The sequence below is a fragment of the Cyprinus carpio genome, chromosome A17 (assembly GCF_018340385.1).
Source record: "Cyprinus carpio isolate SPL01 chromosome A17, ASM1834038v1, whole genome shotgun sequence".
Taxonomy (NCBI): Eukaryota; Metazoa; Chordata; class Actinopteri; order Cypriniformes; family Cyprinidae; genus Cyprinus; species Cyprinus carpio.
Window position 1 is genome coordinate 13,784,388 of NC_056588.1, and position 27,152 is coordinate 13,811,539.

General features: G+C 38.3%; 2 protein-coding genes across 2 annotated transcripts in view; one reads left to right on the forward strand and one right to left on the reverse strand.

Annotated features, from left to right (window-relative positions):
- Positions 1-3: 3 nt before the first annotated feature.
- On the forward strand, positions 4-8,973 carry LOC109088914 (BTB/POZ domain-containing protein KCTD3-like). Its single transcript, XM_042774170.1, is given in 20 exon segments — positions 4-77; positions 833-886; positions 1,209-1,254; positions 1,396-1,469; positions 1,559-1,617; positions 1,741-1,821; positions 1,928-2,086; positions 2,444-2,525; positions 2,609-2,799; positions 2,881-2,996; positions 3,085-3,172; positions 4,097-4,213; positions 4,285-4,455; positions 4,531-4,686; positions 4,823-4,919; positions 5,166-5,199; positions 5,201-5,366; positions 5,448-5,583; positions 6,310-6,644; positions 6,647-8,973. Coding segments are annotated over 20 exon segments (2,472 nt in total). The 3' UTR covers positions 6,883-8,973.
- Positions 8,974-9,374: 401 nt separating this feature from the next.
- Positions 9,375-27,152, reverse strand: part of LOC109054737 (usherin-like) — a 196,342-nt gene continuing 178,564 nt past the window's right edge. The window contains 12 exon segments of the mRNA XM_042773393.1: positions 9,375-10,298; positions 11,120-11,332; positions 11,923-11,988; positions 13,174-13,409; positions 13,650-13,733; positions 13,843-14,019; positions 14,170-14,387; positions 15,255-15,493; positions 15,634-15,840; positions 19,419-19,740; positions 20,660-22,179; positions 22,258-22,470. Of these exon segments, the coding sequence (XP_042629327.1) occupies positions 10,209-10,298; positions 11,120-11,332; positions 11,923-11,988; positions 13,174-13,409; positions 13,650-13,733; positions 13,843-14,019; positions 14,170-14,387; positions 15,255-15,493; positions 15,634-15,840; positions 19,419-19,740; positions 20,660-22,179; positions 22,258-22,470 (3,585 nt within the window). The 3' untranslated portion in view covers positions 9,375-10,208.

Here is a 27,152-nt window from a genome sequence, read left to right on the forward strand (position 1 = left end):
AGGATGGCTGGACTTACTGGGAACAGTTCAACGTTTGGATTGGGTGACATCATCCAGCTGAATGTCGGAGGAACGAGGTATGCTGACGTCATGACTTCTTTACGTGAACTCGGAGTCAAAACGGTTTTATTTGATGTCTGGAGTTACTTGGATGTGTTGAAGATTTTGATCTGATGTGACGCCATGAGCGTTATATGTAACGGTAACAGTGTGTTCGCTAATCGTGTTTTTTAAACTATAAAAGCACATCATTTTGAGCTCAGACTTACTTACACATTATCATAACTGTTAATATGTTACATAAATGCGACCAAGACTATTCCGTTCCTTATTTCATGCCCAGCTTTCACATGTTTTACAAGATGTCATAATTAAACCTCTAAAATCCGATCATAATTAAATAAAAATATATAAACAAAAGAAGAAATACCCTAGATGTGGGGTGAAGAATACTGCTCCTGGCGATCGACTGTCCTGCAAAGTTCAGCTCCAACCCTAATCAAACACACCTGAAGCAACTAATAATGTCTTCAGGCTCACTTTAAATTAAAGCAGGTGTGTTTAATTAGGGTTGAAGCTAAACAATGCAGGACAGTCGATCGCCAGGAGCATTGGGCACCCCTGAGAAGAAATACCCTAGATGTTCAAGCAATTTCTTCAAAAAATAGCATAGTTATTTGTTACTATTATAACTTATTTAACTTTTATACTATCAATGACATTGAACGCTTCTTACTGTAACAATAACTGTTAAATTGATGTTAGATAAGCTCACCCAGTGAAAGAAAAATGAGAAGTGATTGTATCTAAAATCTTATCTCCATATTTTCAGATTTAGCACATCAAGGCAGACTCTGACATGGATTCCTGACTCTTTCTTCTCAAGGTAAGATGAGATGTCTGAAGCAGCAGCACCACAGCCTTGTTTTCTGATCAAGATTTTTATTTATTTTTTTGGACTGGGAGGAAGTTTTGAGTTCTGAAAGTTGCAATATGTTACATCAGTCTTAAAAGTTTAAGGGAAATTTTGATTTATCATTTGTTTGTACACTTCAATAGATCTTCCGGAATGATAACCCTTGAATGATCAATGAATGATCCTCTTTGTATGCATATTTGTTAAACCTCTATCCATTCTTCTTGAATAATAAAACTAATGCAGTTGTTGTGTTATGGACATTGTTTGTGTAAATATGTTTTGTGCCCAGTTTACTTAGTGGAAGGATATCAACACTACGGGATGAAACTGGAGCCGTGAGTAGAAGTCCTAAAAAACAGCTGTACCATTTATTGTGGATTGTTTATTAAAAAAAATAATAATAATTTAAAAGTTTTCAGATGCATTACATTTACAAATCTTATCCAGCTCTGAATTAGATCTTTTCTTTTCTATAAATATTCATTGACAGAGACCCAACAGCATTTGCACCCATTTTAAACTTTCTTCGAACTAAAGAATTAGACTTGAGGTGAGATATAACATTTGCCTAATTGTTATCCATTACATATCCCAAAATAAAGAGTTTGATTTGTGTAATATTCCTGCTTTCTCTGATAGGGGGGTTAACATTAGTATCCTGCGACATGAGGCTGAGTTCTATGGTATTACACCCTTAGGTAAGGTATAACTTTATATTAAAAAACTGTTGACAGTAAAACCAAATGTGAGTGAATTAGGAGCAGCACCTAATTTATGCACGTATAATTCTTTCCTTCCGTTTCCGTTTCTGATATGGTTAGTCCGACGCTTGCTGCTTTGTGAAGAACTGGAGCGATCGTCATGTGGAAGTGTGTTGTTTCATGGCTACCTCCCTCCACCAGGTAGGGTGAGAGTAGATCTGTAGAAGAAAGAGAAAAAAGAATCATCGTTTCATCCTCTGTAACAAATGTAACACATCAGGATGAGGCTGGTATTTTTGTCTTTCAGCTCTCCCAGCGCGGAGCAGTGTAGGTGGTGGGCAAGCTGCGGCTGTTGCAGGTCCAGAGGAGCGCTCAGGCCCCAGCGGCGCAGAGGGGGGTTACCCACGTTCCTGCCCTCAGTCTTCTCTCCCTGGACCCTCTGAGGCAGATGGACCTCAAAGACTAGGTGAGTAAAAGGTGTGTGTAATATACGTTATAAGAATCTCCACTGAGCATGAATATGTTCTCAGATATTCTGTGTTAACACTGTTTATAAACCTTATGTAATATTTTTATAATTTTATTGTGGTTTTTGAAATGTAGGAGAACTCTAATAACAGGCAACAGCCAGTATAAATAAATAAATAAATAAAACATACTAATGAGCTTCTTGTTGTATCATATTATTATTATTATTATTATTATTAATAATATTTACTTCCATACTATGGAAGTCAATGGCTAGCATCAACATTTAAGTCCACGTGTTTCAACATACTAAGGCATTGTTTTGGAATTTTTTATATTACAATATGATCACCAGTGGACCCTAGAAAGGTGCTGATTGTCGCTGGCCATCATAACTGGATTGTAGCTGCTTATGCACATTTTGTCATTTGCTACAGGTAAAGCTACAGCTCACATGACTTTGAAATATAAAATAATAAGGGTTATACTCACCACTGGTTTCACTGTGATTGTTCTTTAGGATAAAGGAATCATCTGGCTGGCAGCAGGTGTTTTCCAGCCCTTACCTGGACTGGGCCATAGAGCAGGTGGCCCTCAATGCAAAAGTCGTGGGTGGCCCACATGGAGATAAAGACAAGATGGTGGCAGCATCATCAGAGAGCAGCATTATATTGTGGAGTATCCAGGACGGAGGGAGCGGAAGTGAAATAGGTTGGAGGACAGAACAAAAATGAAATGCGCAGTCACTCGTGTGTCTGTTTTGTGAGAGAATGTTTCTCTGTCTTTTTGAAGGTGTGTTCAGTCTTGGAGTACCTGTGGACTCTCTGTTCTTCATTGGGAGTCAGCTGGTTGCCACCAGTCACACGGGGAAGGTGGGAGTGTGGAATGCCGTCACCCAGCACTGGCAGGTAAAGCTGTTTAAATTTAAAACTACGTGCAAACATATTATCAGGGTTCATATTTGATTACTTCATTTGGAGTATATCACTTGTACAGGTGCAGGATGTGGTGCCCATTACAAGCTGCGACACTGCTGGCTCCTTCCTCTTGCTCGGCTGTAACAATGGCTCAGTTTACTATATTGGTAAGCTGCTTATCTTCTTCTAGATTGCATTGCATTTATTTTTAGATGACGTGAGTCGTTAATGAGATGTGAAACCGGCAATGACAGAATGAGTGTCGAAAATGAACTGCAATTACAATTTCATAAAGGCATCAATGTAATTATTTCACATAGTAAATAGGTTAAAAACTCATAGGCAAATCATCATCATCCACATGTTTTTGTGAGATTTAGATATAATTTTTAATAAGTATGAACACTACCATTTAAAAGTTTGGGGTGAGTAAAATGTTTGTTAAAGAATTTAATACATTTACTTAGCAAGGGTGCATTACATTGAGAAAAGTGACAGTAAAGACATTTATGTTAAACTTATTTCTATTTCGGATGAAAGCTGATTTTTTAAACTTACTATTATCAAAGAATCCTGAAAACAATATATCATGGTTTTCCATAAGAATATTATGAAGGTTAACTGTTTTCAACATTGATGATAATAATAATAATAATAATAATAATAATAATAATAATAATAATAAATGTTTCTTGAGCACCAAATCAGCATATTATACTGATTTCTTAAGAATCACGTGACACTGAAGACTGAAGTAATGGCTGCTGAAAATTCAGCTTTGCTATCACAGAAATACATTAGGTTTTAAAATATATTAAAATAAAAATTTCATTTCAAATTGTAATAATATTTAACAATAGTACTTAGAATATTCATGTTTTTACTCCATTCAAAAACATTAAATCCTTTGGACAGTAGTGTGTATATTAATTTTTGAGTTAACTGTATTTAAGTATGTACATTGCAAATGTATTAAACCCATTTTATGTTTTGAAATGTCACCACTGTAACATTTGAAATACCTCTAATATGTACACGTTAAATGAGCAGATGATAAAGGAAAGACTTAACCATATTCTCTCCACTCTCAGATATGCAGAAGTTTCCACTGAGAATGAAGGACAATGACTTGTTGGTGACGGAGCTGTACCACGACCCATCGAATGATGCCATCACGGCCCTCAGTGTCTACCTGACTCCTAAAACCAGTACGTCCAATGATGGTTTATTAGTCTAACTATGAACAATGAAGTGGTCATTGATCTCACTGTGTTTGCAGGTGTGAGTGGGAACTGGATTGAGATCGCATATGGAACCAGCTCAGGGGCCGTGCGTGTCATCGTGCAGCATCCAGAGACCGTTGGATCTGGTCCACAGCTCTTCCAGACCTTCACTGTCCACCGCAGCCCTGTCACTAAGATTATGCTTTCTGAAAAGCACTTAGTTTCAGGTAAAAACTACTCTGATATAGGACGATGTAATGCAAAATGTTGGTGATTCTATAATGTCGGCCTGTTTTTGTTGGTGTGTGCTGACAATAACCATGTACGCACATGGACGGTAACGCGCTTCAGAGGCATGATCTCCACTCAGCCAGGATCTACTCCGCTGGCCTCCTTTAAGATCATCTCACTGGAGGAGACAGAGAGCCATAGCAGCTATTCCTCTGGCAACGACATCGGTGAGAGACTTCCTTGTAGCTTTCCACTATATCGGTACAAACAGAACTGAAAAGCTGCTGTTGTCCTCCATTATCCTGTGAACTGCTGTTGTAAGCAAACCAATAAAATATCACTTCATCTGCTGTTTCCATTCAGGTCCATTTGGAGAGAGAGATGACCAACAGGTGTTTATTCAAAAAGTCATTCCTGTTACCAACAAACTCTTTGTTCGCCTCTCCTCTACAGGAAAAAGGTACATTTTGAGATGCATTCAATTCTTAAACGAGATGCACACTGCATCATTTGCTAAAGAAATATATCTCATTATTTAGTGCTGCCTTAACATTGTAAGTGTACTATTAAAAATGGTTATTATTAACCAATCCTCATGTCATTTCAAACCTGTATGTCTGTCTTTGTTTTGTGGAACATAAAAGAAGATATTTTACATTTATTTGTTTTTATACATTTATTAATCTTTTTTCTCCCGTTATTTGAGGATTTGTGAGGTGCAGGCTGTAGATGGCACCACCCATCACGTGTTTTACAGTGCGAGAGTGTGAGGGCTCGAGCCGCATGGGCTCCAGACCCCGCCATTACCTCTTCACTGGTCATGCAAACGGGAGCATTCAGATGTGGGACCTCACCACGGCCATGGACACGGTCAACAAGACTGACGACAAGGCCAAGCGGGAACCAGGTCTGATTATTACTGATGAAAAAATAAGAAAAATAAATTGTCTATTTGGTAAAGTTGTGAAATGATGTTACCTGTCTACAGAGGTGGGAGGTCCAACTGAGGAGGAGCTGCTGAAGCTGCTTGACCAATGTGATTTGAGCACATCCCGCTGTGCCACGCCCAACATCAGCCCCGCCCCCTCTGTGCTGCACAGCCGGCTGCGAGAGTCCTGCTCCAGGTACTGTAGTCCAAAGACTTATTCACAAATCTAAATTTTAAAACAAAACTCTTCTTCATGCAATGTCTGAAATATTGTAGTGCAGTGATTTGGAGGCTAGTTGAACTTTTAATTGTTCATATTCTGATTTTGCTGTCATTCTGGTGTTCAAGCTCAAACAGTGGTAAAATTCAGCACATATGAATACTTTTCGTATAAAAAAAGTTCACGTTGTATATTGATGTAAATGGACCTTAAAGGGATACTATACCCAAAAATATAAATTTACTTCATAGTGACCCATCTGTCAAAACAGCCATAAAACAGTATGGCTGACGCTATATTCCAAGTCTTCTTTATGTGAAGAGACCAAAGATTTTGGCTGTTTTTCACACATAAATCTTTGAAAAAAAAAATACAAATGATTATGGCAAACACAAAAGATAATCAATGAATAACCCATTTTTCAGTTTGTTCCTTAGAAAAAGCTTTCAGATGACTAAGATTACACTACATGACCATGAGCTACTTGTTTTTTTTTTTTTTTTTGGCCTTTTTGAAGACAGCCTTGGTCACTATAGAAAGTAATAAAAAGAAAATATAAATTTATAAGTAATATTGTAAACAAGTAACGTCAAAGTAGTATTTGTTTATTTCTTTGGGTAAACTATTCCTGTTAAATAATGAATTTTAAGATTACATTTGTAATCATTATGCAACGCAATCTTAATTTTGTCATTTTTTTAGTCTCCAGCTGCAGGCTCAGGAGCCCATCCCTGAGACGGCCACTTATGGAGCCTTGCGGCCGTACCGAGAAAGCCCCTTGCTAGCCCATGCTCGACGCACAGAGAGCTTCCTCAGCTACAGAGACTTCCACTGCTTAAACCCGGCCAAGGCCCTGCTGGAGAACCACGGACAGTGCGGATCCATGGAGGATGAGATGCGCCATTCAGTGGGAGAGAACAACACTGAGGACCCCGACAAAAGGAACTCTACCATGGATCTTTGGGGGTCCAGATCACCTGAGACCCAGTCTTCAGCTGCACGCAAACCCCCAGACAGCCCTGGAGACCAGCGGCGAAGGCCCATTTGATGGAGGAAGCGGCTGCAGACTCTAGACCGGACGGGGGCAGGAGGAGAGGGGCATTTGAAGCAAATTTTCTAAGCAGGAAAAAGGCCCCCCCAGTTCCACAACTGAGCCCCCCACCGTCAGGAGCTGATGGAGGGGGCAGCGACTCGTCCAGCACCGCCTCACCCTCGCCAACTAAAGTGTCCACATCCCCACGCCATCGCAAGGCTCCTGACGCTGCATGTGAGTGATGGGTCACACAGATTTGTCCTATGCAGAGGTGGTACCAAATACAATAATCAATAACAGGGAAAAGAAAGTAGTTGAATGGATGATTTCAAAAGTGAAGTGTTTCAGAATGTAGATGTGAAGGTTTGGCAGGATGCCAGCTGGCTGCTAAAAAAAGAAACCTCACTCACTGTGAACAGATTTAAAGGGAAAATACACAGCATAAATATGTCAGCTTCACATGTCTGTTAATCGCTTGAAAGAATGTATTAAGCTTTTGTCAGACAGATGATGCTTTCACAATATGGACCTAATCCTCTCTTCACTGATTTTTTCAAGCTTAAATATGAGATACATTTACTTTTCATTCCTTTAAGAAAATTAACAAAGAGTGACTAGATCAGTTATTCAGCCAGTTAGACTTTAGCTTTGTACACCTGCGCCTTTACTAAACATTTGTATTGTTTTTGTCCATTAAAGGGATAGTCCACCCTAAAATGAAAACGTGAAGTAAATTTGAATGAGGAATTTACTCTCCCTCATGTCATTTAAAACCCACAGGACTTTCTTTTGTGGATCAGCAAAGGAAAAGTTTAACAGAATGTTTCGCTGCTCTCTTCCATACAATGAAAGTGGATTTAATACTTTATATTCAGAGCTCTGAGTAATTGAATTAAATGTGTTACTATTGATAATCTTCTCTTGATAATCCTTCTTGACATTTGCTTTCATTGTGTAGTAAAGATCAGTTTGGCTTATTTTGTGTTCCATGAAAGAAAAAAAAAAATCATACAGGGGTTGAACGACTTTTCAGATTATGGGTGGATTATTGCTTAAATGGTTTGCTATTCTCTTATTAATTAATTTGCTTTTTTAAAAAGTAGATTAGCATGCTGATGCTACTGGCCACTAATGGTACCTTCAAAACACTGTGATGCACTTTATTGTCTGTCCTTATATTCATCCGTTACATTGAATGGACCGAACAGATGAACTTCAGTGATCAGGTCTGAAGTGCAGGTTCGACTCCACTGCTGTCGTGAAGCCTTTGACAATCTCTTTCTTTCTTCAATCCTTTCAGACGGGTTGCGCTCTCTGAACTTTCAGCATGCATCCGCAGGGGAGTTTTACTTGCTCTATCCATTTTTGGGATTTATTCAGTGCCTTTTGCTAATTTGGATAGATACTGCTGTGAGAAATCAAAACAGATTTAGCTTTTTTTTTCTGTCTTTCTGATGTGAGCGTTAGTTCGATTATCACATTATGCAACTTATTTAAGTGAAGCGGATTCTGTTTTACAAAATAAGACCCTAATCAAGATGAAAAAAGAAATTAAATGAAAAGAATATATTTTACAGACAGTTGCCAGATTTAAAGGTAATATACAATTAAAAAAAAAAAAAAACTATTTATTAATGGATTAGCTCTGTATTTCTCTGTTTGTCATCATAACATATAATTTTATCATTCACATTTTCAATATAATGTAAAGAATTATTTATATTTGACATTAAGCTAATTTTGCATTCAACTGATAAGCATGGTCACTTTCTTTCCAGCCATTCCACTTTGTGTACAGGATATATCCTGCCAGAGAAAATGAACAGTATATAGTGATTATTATTTTAATGGCAACTAAATGGAATCCTTTAACAGAGTACTTTTATATAAAGGAAATGAGATCTCATTAATGCTATGCAATCAGTGTTAGTGCTGAGAGTAGGCTACATGGCCTGAAACTAAATAATGAAGCACAGAAACGAATAGCAGAATGTTCTTTGGACAACAGTACGAAGCTAGAAAAATAAATTAAAATAAATAAAATAAAACAAATAATTACCCCTGGGAAGATCTGCATGTTTCATTTCTCAAAATTGTTTCATAAATACTTCAAATTGACTTTTTAAAATGTCCTTTGTTGCTATGACTGGTTTGCTCCCAGTTAGTAGTGATCTTGGTATCAAAATATGCATAGTAATGAATTAAATGCATAGTAATTAATCAGCTACTCATGTCATTTATTTGCTCGCTGAGATTTTTCAGTGTTGGGTAATATTTAATTGGCAAGAGTATGATTCTTTATGCTTGCTTTCAGAAATACAGTCACAACCTGATTTGTGTTTTCAGTCTGGTTACTGTATGATTTCATCTCCAGACAAGACCTTATCATTTCAATATGCAGAATAGTTGTGTTTTATCTAACAAGACTGGCTTACCTGCTGCACAGATCATGATTTGGCTACAAACAGAGCAGCGTCTCAGACTATTGGATTTTTTTTTTTTTAATAACCATGGAAACATCAACATTACAAACACAACTTTTACATTTCACAACTCTCTATAGCAACGATTGTCCATAAATTAGTGTATGAGACACCATAACCACACAAACCTCTGATTAATCTTAGAGTGAGCTCTGTTTTATGGAAAAAAAAAAAATATATATATAGAAATAAAAATAAATTATTGCAACAATAAATAATACTGACAATAAAGTTCACATAAAAATGTGTTTTTTAGGATAGTGCTGTTTCATTTTTTTTTTCATTATCTCTATGTGAAAAATATGCATGTATAATTAAATATATTCACACTTTACAGGTTTAAAACAACCTTTGATAAAAAAAAAAAACCTTCCACGTAACAATGATGACAATATTTGGAGTTGAACATTTAAGACACTTGATCCATTGGCATCATCACAAATGTTCACACTATTGCTCAGTCTAACAGGCACAACACAACATTAGCTAACATTTCCATTAATACAGACAAGTCTAGGAGATGTCTAATGGATTGAATATCTTCCTCATTCATGTGTTTGTAGAGACAGAAGAGACAGACTTCCTCTCTATGTTGGCATGAATAATTTGGAGACTCAGTTCATTAATACTTTATGATTGTGGTAATATTTCATAGCTACACAGCTAGTCATAAGACTCCATTTAAAGCTATAATAATACAGTGCTATTTTCAGAACAGTTTGCTTCCTCTCTGCATTTGTTTTAAGCACATATTACAGCAAAAGATAATCTATGTCTGATAATAACATCTACAAGTATGAAATCAGACTTAACTAAACCCTATTTAAAAAAGTCAATAGAAGTATATGCTGCTTATCCTGTACTGTAAGCCTTCACCTCCTCTAAAGAACTGATTAGGTGTATATATATGCAGCTACATCATGCACTTTTTTGAGGTGGCACCAGTGGAATATCTGCTAATAAGTGACCATTATATCTCTGACTAATAACAAAACCAAAAAAAATTCCAGCATTGTGAAATACAACTTCTCATTACATTCCACTGCAAGAATGTTTTCCACAGTAGGTGTGTGTTTGTGATCGCTTTACAAGTGAGTGTCTGTAAACATGGTTTGCTCCTTCTTCACTGAGCTGTAGCTTTTAATCGTCTCCCCAAACTCCTCATCCCCCACATACTGCAAAAAAAACAAAAAAACAAGTGTCCATCAGCTATGATAATTCCTTCACCAGGCAAACTGAATAGACTCTTGGTATACATCAGAAAATGTTTATAAAAGTACATGTAAATGTACAGAAGTTGGTTGCAACATTTGGACTTTTAACATGATTGTGGTTGGTCATTTGTGGCATTCTAGAGTTATATGTTACTTAATATTTTTGTGTAATGTCCACTGAACTATAAAATGACCACTGTCCATGAAAACCATTTTCCCACACTACAATTTTGAAGGAAGTTTTTATGTTCACCGAGGCTGCTTTAATTAATCAAAAATACAGTTCTGAAATCTAATTACAGTTTAAAATAAGTGCATTCCATTTTAATACATTTTAAAATGTAATTTATTCTTGTAATGCAAAACTGATTTTTCAGAAGTCATTTCTCCAATCTTCAGTGTCACATCATCCTTCAGAAATCATTCTAATATGCTGATTTGCTGCTCGGCAAAAAACTTCTTTATATCATCAGTATTGAATAAAAAGTTGTGTAGCTTAATATTTTTATGAAATTTGTTATACAAGATTCTTATATTCTTTTCTTGTTATACAAGTTAAACAGTAGTGTACATATCTGTTGTATCACTCTGTATAATGCAATATTTTATCTTAAATAAACATATCCATTTATTTATTTACTTGTAGTTAGAACCCCTTTAAGGGCAATACAAGACCTCTCCACATCACTTGTTATTGTTTTTACTCATATTAATGACTGTCTGACTGTACATTTATAACATGACAAAAATATGACAAAAAAACATCATGATTATCATCTCACCATGCCCGCTGTCAGTGCCATGTGCAGGTCAGTGTCCCATGCTCCACCGCCCAGAGATTTCTTATCCTGGGTGTCGATCAGCTGACTAACACTCCGATGCAAGGAATTCTGGGAATAGGCATGGCTGAGCTGGCTCTGGCTGGGAACACGCAGTACAGACATGCTGGCCTGATAGCTGTGGTTGCTGGTGCTGATCTTAGTATCAGTCAAACCCTGATCATGAAAACACATGATATCAATATAAAGCACAAATACACACATGACTGCACACTCAGTCTGTCAATCACATGCAGCAGAGACAGTCACTTCCAACTGATGAGCAAACATCAACAATAAGCCACTGAACGAGAAGAGTTGTGCATTAATACACATTGCAACCATATACTGCATGCAGTGCCACTCAACAGCAAAACAAAACCCAAAGCATAATGGAAAGTGAATGCAATCTTTGCAAAGTTTAGTAACACAGATAAAAAAATAAACTTTTGTATATTTTTGAATAAAATGGAGAGGGGTGCTTGAACGTGCAAATGGAAAAGACATTTTTGTCTGTAGCACAAAAACTTAAACATCAGTATTTGTAGTTAGTATAAGAAACAGTAATAGTGACAGTTGCCTTGGCAAGTACCACTAATGAGGAAAAGGGCAAAACATGCCAATGCAGCAGGCCATAATCTATTCTGAAATACATCCCAGAGAGCCTGTACCTCAGTGTGCATGGCAAAACGCTTTAGTGTTATACTGCAGGAGGAGTCCGGTATATTGTCAAACTGGGAAGAGAAGAAAGAGAGGAGTGGGCTTACCATGGGTGCATCAGGCTGAAGCAGAGCAGTAGAAGCATGGTTAGAGCAGAGTTCAGAGGAAGGTCTCTGGAGCAGCAAGAACAGCGCAGGACAGAGAGAGTTAAAAAGACACACAGCAGATTTAAAGAGAAAGGCCACCGTTTACAGGAATAGTTCACCCAAAAAATCTACATTTGCTGAAAATGGTCTCATTCTCAGGCCATCCAAGACGTAGATGAGTTTGTTTCTTTATCAGAACAGTTTCAAAAATAAAATTTTAGCATTACATCAGTTCACAGTTATTTGATGGACTGGAGCCATGTGGATTACTTGTGGATTATTGTGATGTTTTTATCGGCTGTTTGGACTCTGAATGGGTGTTCTGACGGCACCCATTCATTGCAGAGGATCCACTGGTGAGCAAGTGATGAAATGCAATGAAATTTCTCCAGATCTGTACTGATGAAGAAAAGAAAACTCATCTACATCTTGAGAGATCCCTAAGGGATTTTAAACAAATTTTCAGTTTTGGGCGAACTATTCCTTTAAAGGTTGGGAGTGTGTATCTCTTAGCAACCAGACAGCAGCCAAGGCTTAATTAATTTGATCAAACTTTACAGAAAAAACAGTGAAATATTATTACAATTTTCTATTTTAATACATAACATTTTTTTATTTATTTTCATGATGGCAAAAGCTGAATTTTCAGCATCATTACTCCAGTCTTCTGTGTCACATGATCCTTCAGAAATCATTCTAATATGCTGATTTAGTGCAAAATAAACATTTCTTACTATTATTAATTAGTAAGATGCATTTTTTCAGGATTCTGTGATGAACAGAAATAATATTTTGTAACTATAAATGTTTCACTTTTGATCAATTAAATACTTTTATTCAGGATATATTAATTTCTAAAAAAAAAAAAAAAAAAAATGTTACTGGCCCTATACTTTTGAATGGTAGTGTATAAATAGTAAGAGTAATATGCTAATATAAACAGTCATTGCCTTTATGACTATGACATTGCCATACAATTGCAGTAGGAAGAGCAGTGTTATCACTCCCTCTTCTGGACATATGAAGGAAGTGCATGTTGCAGCTTTAAAAGCAAACATTTGTGCAAGCATAATTAAAAGTGAAAAAAAGTCATCTTTTGTATTTAACCTCTTCAGTCTAACATACACCTTTGTAGAATTATTAGAAAATGGTAGAAAGTTAGAGCAAGGTTTATAGACCTAGTGAATTAATTAGAAAATAATTTTCTCTCACCAGATAGGTGTCATTAGGCGGATACTTGGTACTTCTCCTCTGAAGGGGCATTATTGGAGGTCTCTCCCTGATGAAGGGGGGCTTGCTTAGGGCTCTTCTCAGCACCAGACCCATTATCAGAGCCAGCAGCAGCAGCCACAGGAACGCCATGAGAATGATGAACCACAACTCTGTATAGAACTTGTATTCAGCCCCATACAAACCTGTTTTACCTCCAGAACTCGACTCCATGGCATCTGTGGGGAAAAGATAAGATGCTCAGATAAAAACATAATACAAATATTTAACTATTTAGTCTCAAATGGAAAGAGTTTACCAACTACTCCACAGCTAAGACAGCTAAGTTTCACTGAATAAAAAAGTTAATTCTCTTTTATTCATAATTAATAACTGTTTTATTTTTAAGAGTAAATTGAAAATGGAAAGAAAAGAATGATGACACTGCCCGGTCACCTGCCAGGCTGGAGTAAACGTACCTACACCGGTGGCTGTGTTGTATTTAATTACAGGAGAGCTGGCACTGCCGCTGTCAGTGGTGCAGGTAACTTGAAATGCAAAGGCTGTAGAGAAAAGTGGCAGAGATGATGAGAGAAGGGCCCAATGAAAGAGAACCAGTGAGCTTCACAATAAGACAGAGACAGAGGTCAAAGTATAACCATATGGGCATACTTTTATCAGAGGTGCGTGGGATGTGCAGAGAGCTGTGGAAGCCGCTGTAGATGCGCAGGTTGTTCTCGGTTAGGCTGTATTCTCTCAGAGGCCCGTTCAAAGAGAAAGAGCCGCTCCAGTCCACAAACACTGTGGTAATGTTACTGTGCACCACAAATGCCTCTTTATATTGAGGAGCTACAAAGAAACCGCAAGAGAAGGGTTTGATATAGGTGCCATATTTTTTTTTTTTTGAGGAGCTACAAAGAAACCGCATATGTATGGCATTTCTAATTTGTTAGCAACATATAATCAGAGCCATACGAGAGTCCCGAAGACAGTCCTTACATTCTTTGAGTGTGGTGATGGAGATCCAGTCAGACGCAGTGCTGCCCATGTTATTATAAGACACTACACACAGCTCATAGTTGGCATAGGGCAGTAGGTCAGTGATGTTGAAGCTCTGCCTCATTCCAAAGAACTTGATCTCCACAGGGCCCATGACACAGGTTACAGGGACAGGCTGCAGCGGCTGAGGACAGGATGACCGCACGTGGAGCTCACAGCTACAGAGATGAAAGTGAAAGGAACAAATATTTATGCTACAGTACTACCTTAAGACACAACCATTTAAACGTTTGGGGTCAGTATGATTTCTTTTAAAATATTTTTTTTTCAGCAAGGACAGATTAAACTGATCAAAAGTGACAGAAAAAGACTTTACAAAAAAGGTTTCCACAAAATATTTTGCAGCACAACTGTTTCAGTTTTCATAATAATAAAAAAAATTCTAATGGCTAGTAGTAAAGGCTTCTAAAAATTCAGCTTTGCTGTAATTGTTTTTTTTATTATTATTACATTTTGAAATACATTCAAAAAGAAAACTCACTTCATAATATTACAGTTTGACTTTATTTTGATTAAATAAATGCAGAATTGGTGAGCATAAAAAATTACTTTCAAAAATATTTTAAAATACTGATCTGACCTCAAAATTTTGAACGGTAGTGTACATTAATAGAGGTGAACAAAATTTCAAGCAAATATCAACACTTAGATATGACATTCATATTTTGTGATGTCAGAAATTAAATATTCATATCTCAATGGTGAAGTGGGTTATTTACATGCTGCTAGTGGCACCAAATGGATTTGCAAGAGTAATTTAATGTTTTCCAACACTTGCTCAGAAAATCTACAGAGTCCTGCCCCAAACTCATGCCATTGGTTATTATGTTGCTAGGCCAAACTAATCAAATGAACAGGGCAATATTTTAATGATTTAAATACTTGAGGAAATATTTTAACATTGTAGAAATCACACACTTCACCCTTAAATATTAAAATAATTTTTTTGCCTAATCATGATTATATTAAGTTATCTATTTATTAAATTATGCAAAATACTGTACATATTTCTGAGAGATGTGCACCTTTCAATGATGCCATTGGGTTGAAGAGGCATGTCCCACTCCACCAGAGCTGAGCGGGAGGTAAGGGCGACTAGACGTGGCAGGGGCTGCTGGTCAGGGGCAGAGGCCTGGGTGCGGAGCTCACTTAAGGGACCTCGGCTGCAGCACAGGAAACAGGTGCAGGCCTCCACACCTACAGAATACACAGTGAAGGGCCTAAGACCGTGGAGAGTTTGCTGGTGGGACGTCCCCTCAGACATCTGCAGGCACACATATGAAAGCGTAAGTTCCAGTTTTGAACTATAAATACTAATAATCTAAATCCTCAGTTGTTTATATGTAGTTGGTATATGTATATGTATATGTATATGTAAGAATACATATATTGTACTTGATGTACCAGCTGGTATGAGTCTTTGTTTTGTGCGAAGACTCTGTAGAGGCTGACAATGCCATTTGGCTTGGTGGGTGGGCTGATATCCACCACAGCTGAGGTGGCGTGGATGTGCAAGAATTTAGGCGGGCTCAACCCCTCTGGAGGAGCTGGACCTGTGCGACCTTGAGCCCAGGGGCTACCAGCATGACCTGCTGAGTTTACAGCCCACACCTAGATGGGGAAAATTAAACAACACACAAAATCAGGTATTTAATTACGTGTGTGTGTGTGTATATATATATATATATATATATATATATATATATATATATATATATCTATATATATATATATATAACAATCTAAAATAATCATTGTAAGTAGTAGTATTGATTATTATTAGTAATTATTATTAATAAAGTTATAAAATGAAAAATAATAAAATTTTATTAATATTGTTTTTATAACAGTTCAAACTACTTCACAGGTCAGAATGTGCAAAAAACATCATGAAAAATAAAAGTAAAAGAATAAAATAAATAAAAACGAGGAAGTGTGGAAAATTTATATAATGACAAAAAAAAGAGAAAATTAAAATAATGAAAAACTAACTTACAAAAAAAAAACCCCTTTGTATTCATTTAAAAAATGTTAAACTTGGAGCTTGTCCTATTTAAATATTAAAGGGGAAGCTCCACTGGCAAGACGGCCTTTTAATAAAACTTGGTTGTCTATGTAGTAGAAATGTGTTTCCAGTTTTTTTTTTAAATCAGTGCTATATGAAAAAAGAAAACAAGAAAATGGGGCTTTGGCATGTACCATTTTGCTAGAAACTTTAACACTCATGATGAACTTTTGATTTTGGCGTCACCCCTCTGTTGCTCTGTTGAGAGTACACCTTGTTCATACTACTGACATAAAGCTGGCTGAAAAAATATCCTTTTAATGTATTTCACAACAATTTTGCATTTTTGAGAGCTTTTTATCTCTTTTTTACTACTTGCTAGATCAAAGCTCCAACATGTAGCATCATATTTTCTGTGCTGTTTGAGTCACCCTACCTTTTTTTCAAGACCCACTGGTATAGATATGCACGAGAAAAGAAAGGAAATTTAGTGTGCAAAGCTACAGGTAAGTGTATCGAGACGCCTGTGGTCTCTCTCACACCTGTGGTGTAGATATGAGAGTGGATATGATGGAGATTTTGTGTGTGAAGTTGCAGAGCAGACAGAATGGAGACTCGGCACCATCCTCCTCTTAAAGAGGAGTCACCTTCACCTGATGAACCCACCTGGCGCCTTTTGCAAAAGTAAACAACCCATTCAACTACTTTGAGGAGTCAGTAGTCTTGCACTCTCTAAGCCCTGCTGTCATTAATAGCCAAAACATCAGCATCCATTACAGAATCACTCCGGCCTGAATCTACATGAAAATGAAATTTCACCTAGATCAAGGAGTAAATGAACACATGGAAAGGTGAAGTAATCTTATTTACTAGACGAGCTGTTTGTATAATTACACAGAAAGAGTAGGAAAAGGTCAGCTGGGGTCGCTATTTGCATGAGTAAGTAATTTGTAGATTGTCAGTTATAATAGCAGCGGCAGATGGATGTTCCTGTGGATAGGGTTAAATTAGCCTCAATAATAGGCAATTACACAGTGATCAATCCAGATGATAGATCTAAGTGGCAATACGCATGGACTGCACGAGACACTGGCTGATTTCACATTCCCATCCGAACCCGTTCCACTGCCAAAGTGACGACTAGACGTGTCGAAGCGCAAAGGGGGCGACAGAGGTGTTGCAGGGTGACAGAAGAGAAAGAGGGCAGTCATGGAAACACCCTCTTGTCACCCAGAGAGAGAAAAGGTCACGTTGGCAGTAAGGAAGTGAATGACGAAGAAAGAGTGACGGTTGGCTTGTGCCGAAAATCAGCGTTATGAATGAGCACAGGACAAAGAAATGCGATAACCTTAATTCTCACTGATAAATCTTTCTGATTCCCAGATAGGAATTTTGAGAAAAGAGATATGGGCGCTCCGTTTTAAAGTGGAGTCAGCCAGGACATCTTCATGCCCTTGTATGCGGTGCAGACTTTTTATTGCCACCGAAGCACTTGCATACAGAGCTGTAATTAACACAGGAAAATAAAACTATTTCATGAGCGAGCTCTAATGGATGTGGGTGTACACCGCTAGGACTGAATCTGCCCGGAGACAGGTCCTCATTGGCTGTGGCCACGCCCCCAGTCATGGTCACGGGGGCCAAGAGTTCTCTTTTCTGTTATGAGCACTAGGCTAATTAAGATTTGACATAAAAGTGTCAATAAAATATGTAGCCTCTTAACATGGGATGGGTTTGATTTCACAGGGACACATGCCCTTGTGTGAGAACGAGTAAAATGAAACAACAAAAAGGGAGACTCCATGACTTTAGGACAAAAACATTAAAGAAAGTGGTAGTCCTGACGCCTTCAAACACTGAATGGTCAACAAACAGCAATTTATACTGTTAAATAAGCAGACATAGACATAAGTCCAATGACGCATCCAGTATAGTTAGCAACCTCCCTGGGGAAAGCCAATAGGTATTAAAAGGTCTTTCCAATACTTGTACATTTGGGAGGCCTAACAACTAATTCAGTGGCTTCGATCGTAATCATCAGCATTCAGCCAGGCCCAGATTAATGGCCCTGTCACTTTTCCATCATCACTCAGCTCCGCCCGCCAGCTGTCATAAATTACCGCTCATAAATAAGATGGAACAATCAGGCAAACTCTATCAATTTAGTCCTGATCAGCCCATGCCTCTCAGGCCTGACAGTCAAATGCTAATGTTATTTTGCTCCAAAGGCTAGGCTGTCAATTAAGAAAGGTCTCGTAAGGCAATGGTGCTGCGATGAATATAGTGAGTTAGATTAAACGCCTGTCTATGTGAATGAGAGAGTATAGATGAGCAGAACGTTAAACAGAGCAGCAACAAATAATCACGCTAATTAATATATTCCTTGAGGACAAGTTTATATGGCAGATTTAATCATGTTTATTTGCATGATTATGCTAAAATATTATGTATCATAAGGATAAAGTATCAAGTATCACAAAGGCTAGAGGGATGATTTTATATTCAGGATGCATCATTCATTTTTATTTGCTTGATTATGTTTTTATATTTTTTTTAAATATATTTATTATAAATAGTTTTTGTTGATTGATGTTTTTATGTTGTGGATTAATTTAAATTATTATTTGATGAAAGTAGTAATATTATTTGATGATTATTAGAGATGTTTTGGCAACTAACGGAAATAAAACAGGTTTAAGTTACTAAAAAAAGTACTAAAATGACAATCTATATATATAAGAATAAAAAAGATAATTACAAGCTAAACAGAACTATTTAAAAAATAAAAACTATTAAAAATGTCAAATGCACCTAATAAAATTAGTAAAAAATCTAATTGAAAATATAAAACTAAAAGCCTTATTAAAATACTAATAAATACTATTATATAATATAAGTCGTACACTGTAGTATTTATAATATTGTATAAATAACACTGACTTAAAGCAACAACCTAGCAACCATTCAGAACACCTTAGCAAGTGTATGGCAACCCTCTGTCAACTATCCACAAGCTTACAGACAAGAGTCATGTTTTCTTGAGAAAATATAAAAAGTCTGTTTATTCTTTGTGTAATATAACAATCTAGGTATAAAAAGTTAAAATCAAATTCACCAATGACAGTCGATTCTGAAATTAGGAGTGTAAAATACATCTGAAGGAAATGAGAAACAGCGGTGTGACCTGGTATTCGTAGGATGTGTAGGGCAGGAGTTTGTCATCATGGCAGGAGGTTGAGGAGTTGCGGTAGACCAGTGTAGTTACAGATCGGCTTTCCTTGTCTAAAGCGTGTTTTCGGTAAAGCTCGTAGTGCAAAAGTTTTCCGTTCGGCTCAGCTGGAGGAGACCAGGACAGCAGAAAGACTGTCTGTATGCCCTTAGGGTTAGTTTGCAGCTCCAGCAGCGGGGCAGGTTGTCCAGCAGGAGGCGACTCAAGCGTCTGTATTGAAGACCAGTCACTAGCAGCACAGCCTAACAGGGTGCAGGCCTCCACTCTGACCTCATACCTGCACAAATTAGCAAATAAATAATACAAATAAATATTAATTAAATAAAATCTAAAAATAAAGAGCAACAATAGGTAAATATATAAAGCATACATGTAAATAAACAATACATTATGCCAAATATATAAGTAATAATCAAACACTTTTTTCCCCTCAAAACATAAATGTACAATGCTTTTTTGTTGTTGTTGTTTTTTTTTTTACCTTAGTTTCATTAGTACCATTTTTTATTTATTTTTTTGGATTTTGAATATTTACGAATATAAACAATGTTTGTGCTTATCCTAGTAAAACATGCTGTTATTTATCAACAGTATACACAACGGACAGTTTTCTCCTGCAGAAGGTCACCAGCGATGGACTGAAGGAGGAAAGGGAGAGAAGAGAGGAGAGCAGGAGAATAAAGGGAAGGTCGTCTGAAAGAGGCAATGAGTGGCGAGTTGATAATGTTGATGAACCATTATCATCACCCCACTTATCTGGATTTTCACTTCAACATACATATACAGCTCCAGACTTTAGTCATCCCTCATTTGAGTGCCTCCTCCATCTGACCGTCTTTGTCTATGCCAAGGATGGAAACATTAGAAAAGGCTCAAGGTTGACTCCCTCCCCCTCTAAGATCCTCTCTCTCCTTTTCTTCCTTCTCTCATTTGGTTTTATCAGTGTGTCTGTCTTTAGAGCAGCAATAGAAAAAGTCTGACCAGCTAATTGAGATTAATATTTGCACCTTGACATATTTAACAGGTATTAAAGAAAATATCTACTTACAATTGTATTTAAAGATGCTTTAAGTACTCTGTTAGTTGTTTATTTATCTATCTTCAGCCACAAATTTTAGGGGTTGCCTTGGGCTTGGGCATGCCCAAATTCCCTCACCACGAGTAAACAGTGTTAATGCAGCATGCTGGTATTTTACCTGTAGTAGGGCTTTAGTGCAGTAAGGGAGAAACTTCGGCTCTGAAATGCACTGTGGTGTGAAGCGAAAATTAAGCGTTTCATATCTGGCTCAGCTGGGTCCCGTTTGTAAAGCGAGTAGCTGATGATGACCCCGTTAGGTCGTGCAGGGGGGTCCCACTGCACCATAATGCTGAATGGCCCCAGAGTCTGCAGTCTGGGGGGAGCCACACCAGAGGGCGCTGAAGGCTGTGTCCTGGCCACAGTTGGCAGACTGGTAGTGGCTCCTTGACTGTTATTGGCAGTGATGGTGTAGCTGTACGCGATGCTTGGAAGTAAGGTGAAGTCATGGTAACGGGTGTCCATGCCAGTGTAAATGAGGCTCCCATTTCGACGGAGTTCATATCCTATGATTACTCCATTGGGCTGGATGGGCTCTCTCCACGTGACCTCAACCGATTCAGGGCCTGTGACTTTTAGAGATGGGGCGGGCATCCCTGAGGGTGGTGCTTCTCTTGTCAGTACTGAAGTGGGCGAACTGGCAGTGCAGCCACCATTGGTGCAAGCCACCAAGATGAGGATGTAGGAAACATGTGGCTGAAGATCAAAAACCTGTGCACTTAACTGTTTCCCTCGGTAGACCTCCTCATCTCCAGTTTTTAGAATATACACCACAGTCTCACCATTCTGGATGGATGGAACAGACCATGACACATTGAGTGAATAGGAAGTGACATCAGACACCCTAGGCGGCTCTACGTTGGCAGGGGCGGCTTCTAATGTCCTGATCTGAGTCGGCTCACTGGTAACACACCCAGCCACGGTGCAGGCAATGACTGCGTAACTATAGAGAGTGTATGCAGTTAAATCCACATCAGTGTAGTTGAACACACTTGAGTCGAAGCTGAAATGGAAGCCAACGTTGTCCCTCTGAATCCTGTAGGTCAGAAGAACACCATTGGGCTCCAAAGGAGGTGTCCAAGCTACTAAGACTTCATTAGGCTTGCCCTCTACATGACTGACAGCCGGAGGAGCCAACCCCCTAGGAGGAGCTTGTTTGGTTTGAACTGTGAGCCACGGGCTATTGGTATATCCTGCCGCATTTGATACGCGCACTCGAAATTTGTACCTGCTCCAGGGCAGAAGGCCAGACATATTATAGGAGAAGCTGTTAGCCTGGGTGTCGTTCTGGATGAACACAATCTTGGCTCTCATTGAGTCATCTTCATCACTCCGTACTCTGCCATCCTCTAGACTTACAGCCAGAACCTCATACTGCAGGATCCTGCCGTTGGGGTGGGCAGGTGGAGACCAGCAGAGCTCCACGCTGCGGGATTGGACCTGCTGTACCGTAGGAGCCGGTTGAGAGGACGGGGCGGCCTCCTCTGTGGTAATGCATTGAGGTGCAGTCCTTGTACAGCCCGCTTCGGTGCAAGCTTCAAGAATGAGTGTGTACACAGTGTAGGGTTCCAGGCGGTGGAAGAGGAATTGACGTGCGAGGCCGCTGAACTCCAGGTTGTCCTCATTGAAGATATTGTACATCTGTGGATATAAATATGGTAAATTATAGCAGATTCTGGAGCTGATATTGCAATGTTACTGTCATTGAGGGAGGCATACTTTGATGACTCCATTTGGAGAGGCTGGTTCAGCCCACTGTAGCAGTAGTGCTCTGCTGTGTTCTCTCTTCTCCACGCTGAAGTTAGCCAGGCCACTTGGAGTGGCTTCAAGGGTCTGAATGGTGGTCCAAGGACTAGACACCTGACCTGCTCAATTAACTGCTTCTACACGCACATTATATGTGGTGTATGGCTCCAACCCAAACACATGAGCCTGAAAATTGTTTGCTTAATTAACTGCTTCTGTGACCTGCTCAATTAACTGTTTTTTAATGTTAGTATAGAAAAGCATCACCCCCCTTTAATATCATTACATTTTGTTGCTTTGCAGCCTGAAATGAAGATGGACAGAGTTTTTTTATTTTATCCAGCTGTTTTACTCAGTGCAACTTATAACATCCAAGTGAAAGATATAAGACCAACATGTCAGAAAACCCCCCCCCCCAAAAAAACAGAATCATTTAGTTGGAAAAAGTATCACCCCTCTCCTAAAAATGACTTGTAAACTCAATCTCAAACTCAATGTAGCTAATGACCTTCTCAATGGCACACAAAGCTATAAGATTTTCAGCTGTGATCAGCTGGGGTCACTTTGATCAGCTCAGCTTGAAAAGAGCTTTCCTGGAGCTTTTCAATCCTTGGCAGTGCAACTGAAACAAACAATCAACTATGGGTGGCAAGGCACTGTCAAAATGAGCGGCAGGGCACTGTGGATAGGCACAGCTTTATCCAAGTGATTATTTCCTATACCCACAGTACATAGCCATACTAGCATTATTATTGATAAAATTAAGTAATTAAAGGGATACTCCTCCCCAAAATGAAAATGTAGTCATAAATCACTAACCCCCATATCGTTCCAAACCCGTAAAACTCTGTTCGTCTTCGGAACACAATTTAAGATATTTTGGATGAAAACCGGGAGGCCCGTGACTGTCCCATAGACTGCCAAGTAAATAACAGTGTCAAGGTCCATAAAAGGTATGAAAGTCATCGTCAGAATACTCCATCTGCCATCAGACGTGCAATCTGGGTTATATGAAGTGACGGGAACCCTGTTGGTAAAGAAAACAAAAATAACGACTTTATTCAACAATTCCTTTGTCAACAGTCTCCTCTGTGTCTCTCCATATCACCGTATGCTGCGTATGCTCTTCTGTATCATCTGTGCCACAAGGATGCGCTGTTTTCTTTCAAATCAAAGCTATCCTTGTGGCGCGGATGATACAGAAGAGCATACACAGCATACGTTGATATGGAGAATTGTTGAATAAAGTCGTTATTTTTGTTTTCTTTGCTTACAAAAAGTGTTCCCGTCGCTTCATATAACCCAGATTGCACGTCTGATGGCAGATGGAGTATTCTGACGATGACTTTCATACCTTTTATGGACCTTGACACTGTTATTTACTTGGCAGTCTATGGGACAGTCACAGGCCTCCCTCTTTTCATCCAAAATATCTTAAATTGTGTTCTGAAGACGAACGGAGCTTTTACGGGTTTGGAACGACATGGGGGTATGATTAAGGACAAAATTTTAATTTTGGGGTTGAGTATCCCTTTAACAATAAATAACTTAATTATAGAAATGTTATTTTATTTATTATTATTATCTACAGCATACATTACGTAATGTATATTGCATATATACATTTTTCATGATTGCAGTACTCATGAATAGATCAAGAATGCAAAGGTGGACAAAACAAAAGCTTTTAAATCACCATGAAAAGCCTAATATAAAACGATAATTAAATAAAGGAATGCAACACTGTCAGCATCCATGGCAAATTTTAGCTATGTAAATAGATGTTTGCTTTTTTAACAGCAGAATTAATCATTCCTTGAAAATAAAATTTCATTTGACCAGAAAAAAACAACACATAATTTTCACCATCAACAATAAAACTAAGGACCCATCTCTACTATCACTATGCCGATTTTTACACCCCAGTCCATTACATCGCTGGGAGGCACCGAGGCATTTAAAACACTACCTTTTTATGTGGTTGAAAAATTGAGAACATTTGGACTATAAACCAGCAAACATATGCACATTGTCAATAGAGACAGCTGTTTCATTTCAATTTATTTCAGCACAGAGACTTAAATCCTGCCCCTAGATGGCAATGCTATCAAACACTTTCCTAAACACAAGCACCAAGACATTAACAAGCGGGCGCTCCCTCATCCAGGATACTCAAGGCAGCCATTAAAAAGCAACTAAGAGAATTGATTTTTGTTATAGCTTTCCAAATAAATGTTTATGGCACAGATCCCTAAAATGAGAAGTGTTTAAGTTTTGATTAAGAGAATTGGTTATGCCGCCTTTTGGGATCCACCATACATCAAATTCTCAACATTACAGAATTACATCTCTTATTTCTTTAATTTCTTAGTCAGATATTTAAATGATATAAAACACACACTTTAAATTCTTAATAATACAAACAATATATTAAGATCCATTGCATATAAACCTGAAAGTGTACACCTTTATATGGATGCCAAAAGCAGCCAGGCTTCTGGACACAAGCATTTAATGTAGACTTGCTGTAATTGAGGCAGAAAGAGGCCTCGCTGTTTTAAACAATAAAGAGGTTTCAGAGTCAGAAGCACATTTAGTGTTAGCTCAGGCAATCAGTCATTTGTAAAGGGGAAAGAAGTCTTTTAAAGCCCTTTTTCTTTCCTCTTTTCCTCTTTCAAATGAGCACAGGTCTCCCTTGTCTCATCAGCTGCTTACATATGTGTTATTTCCTGTGACAGCGCTGGGGGCTGCTTGGGCCAGGGGATGATTTTAATTAAGAATAACCATGTGGATTTGTCACAACAATTATGCTGATTAGATGAAAGTGGAGATTCCTGACCCTTCAAAGGTGTGGTACTGCTTCATTTGCATACAGTAGACATACTGTCCCGGCCTGCCACTGCTGACTTCAGCCTGAGCTGGATTTTATTAGTATTACGCTAAACAGCTACAGGGCCCAGGAAATGCCTTATCAAAAAACATCAAATGGAGCCTTTGGCAAAGTTGAGCCTTTGGTCATGTTTCAAGTATCCTACACTCAAACTCTGTCAGAAATGTATGAGAATTTTAGGCAGATAAAATGATGCACTGATGCATTTTGTTGTAAGCATTATCATTAATCCCTGAATTTCTGCGAATGTCTAACATTTATTTTTCACACACACAAAGAGGCTTGAATAAAATGCAAATTCTTCTCTACACTGACATTTTATAACAAACTGAAGGAAAGATATTCATCATGCACATTCCCTGTGCCATTAACAGGCTGTTCATCCAAAAATTTAAAACCTAAAATCTAAAACCGCCCCATTGCTCTCATTCCTGCCAGCACCTTAGTTTAACTGTTGAGAAAGTCTACAGACTTTAGCACATTTCAAAGAATCTTCCCTTTTGTTCTGCAGTATTAACAACTGACAATCACTTCCTCAGATGCTTTGACATTATTAATTATTTGTGGTTTAGATGTAAAGTTCTGTTCAAGCCAAGCCTCAATCAGATGGAGGGCTCTTGAATCACTGAGCTGTTCTTCAGACTGGGCTGGTGTCTGATGAAGGAAACCCCTCATGCGTGCAAACGTACACATACAGAAACAGAGGAAAGTACTGTTTACCTCCTCTGAATGTAGCTGAGTATGTATGACAATCAGGACTGTGAATGATGGAAGCTGTTTTCAGAAAATAAAAGCACACACAGTCAAGTGTGCCACTAACTTTAGCTCTTCAAATAAGAAATTAGATTTAACAGGCTCTCTCAGAGTGTTTACTTAGTACTACAATCCGAAAGCAGATTCTAGACAATATAATAGCAGACTAAAGCTTTTTCAGTGTTTGGCCAACTGTCCATATAATATCTTCTATATTATAGAATAAAATCAATTATTTAAAAATAAAATGTATATTATGTAAATATTATTTAAATATTATAAAAAAGTGACAACTATAAACATTTTTGAATCTTTAAGCTACACAAATAAAATACTTAGAAGTGTGTCACCAGCCTGGTGTGAAACTATGAATGAGATTAAAGTTTGTGAAAGCTCAGAGGAATCCACTAACAAAATCCACAGACCGTCGGGAGCTCCCCTCTGTGTGTCCTTTCAGCAAATGAGCACGGGTTCAACTAGGGGCCCAGACGAGCTGCTCGCGGTTCTGCTCGGATCATTCTGCTCCACTTCAACAGTGTGTATATACAGTGAGTCTACACAAAGACATGGTCCAACGCGCCGCCATCATGTTTATGCACTCTTCACTGTGTTCTTAATGATAAACTAACAGATTGTAAACATGCTGCCGGAGTTTCAACCCCCCCGCCCCTCTTTTTTTTTTTCTGTGCATTTTTTAAACAATGTCCTTCATGTTAGAGTGGTTACAGGCAGCAGAAGGACATCATTAGAGCCATGGTTAAACTGTAATTTACACCATTAGGAAGGCAGGAGCAATTTTTATTGCCTAGTAAATTTCAGCTCTGAAATATTTGGACCATATGGCTCAATTTGTGTAATAACCTTAATTTCTTGCACCCTTCAGGTCCGCCTGCATCTCTGCTTGCCACTCCGACAGAGTCAGGCTTCTGTACGCAAAAGGCGAAGCGTCTATAGAGCGGCGGTGGAGATTAATAAGGTGTCACGTCCTGTTTGGGTGAAGGCATTGGAACAGCAGCCAGATGGTATCTCTGCAAATGACTGTCAGGGGTCCTGATCTAATCAATAGGATGTATTAATACATCTCCCATCGCTGCGGTTCTCATGGGGCTGCTGAGCAACATCTGGAAAGATCAGGAGGGGGAGAGAGAGAGTAAGAGAGGCAGAGAGAGCGGTGGAAGCTACGTACAGGAAGCAGAGGAAAAGGTGATAGTGTTAGGAGGAAGAG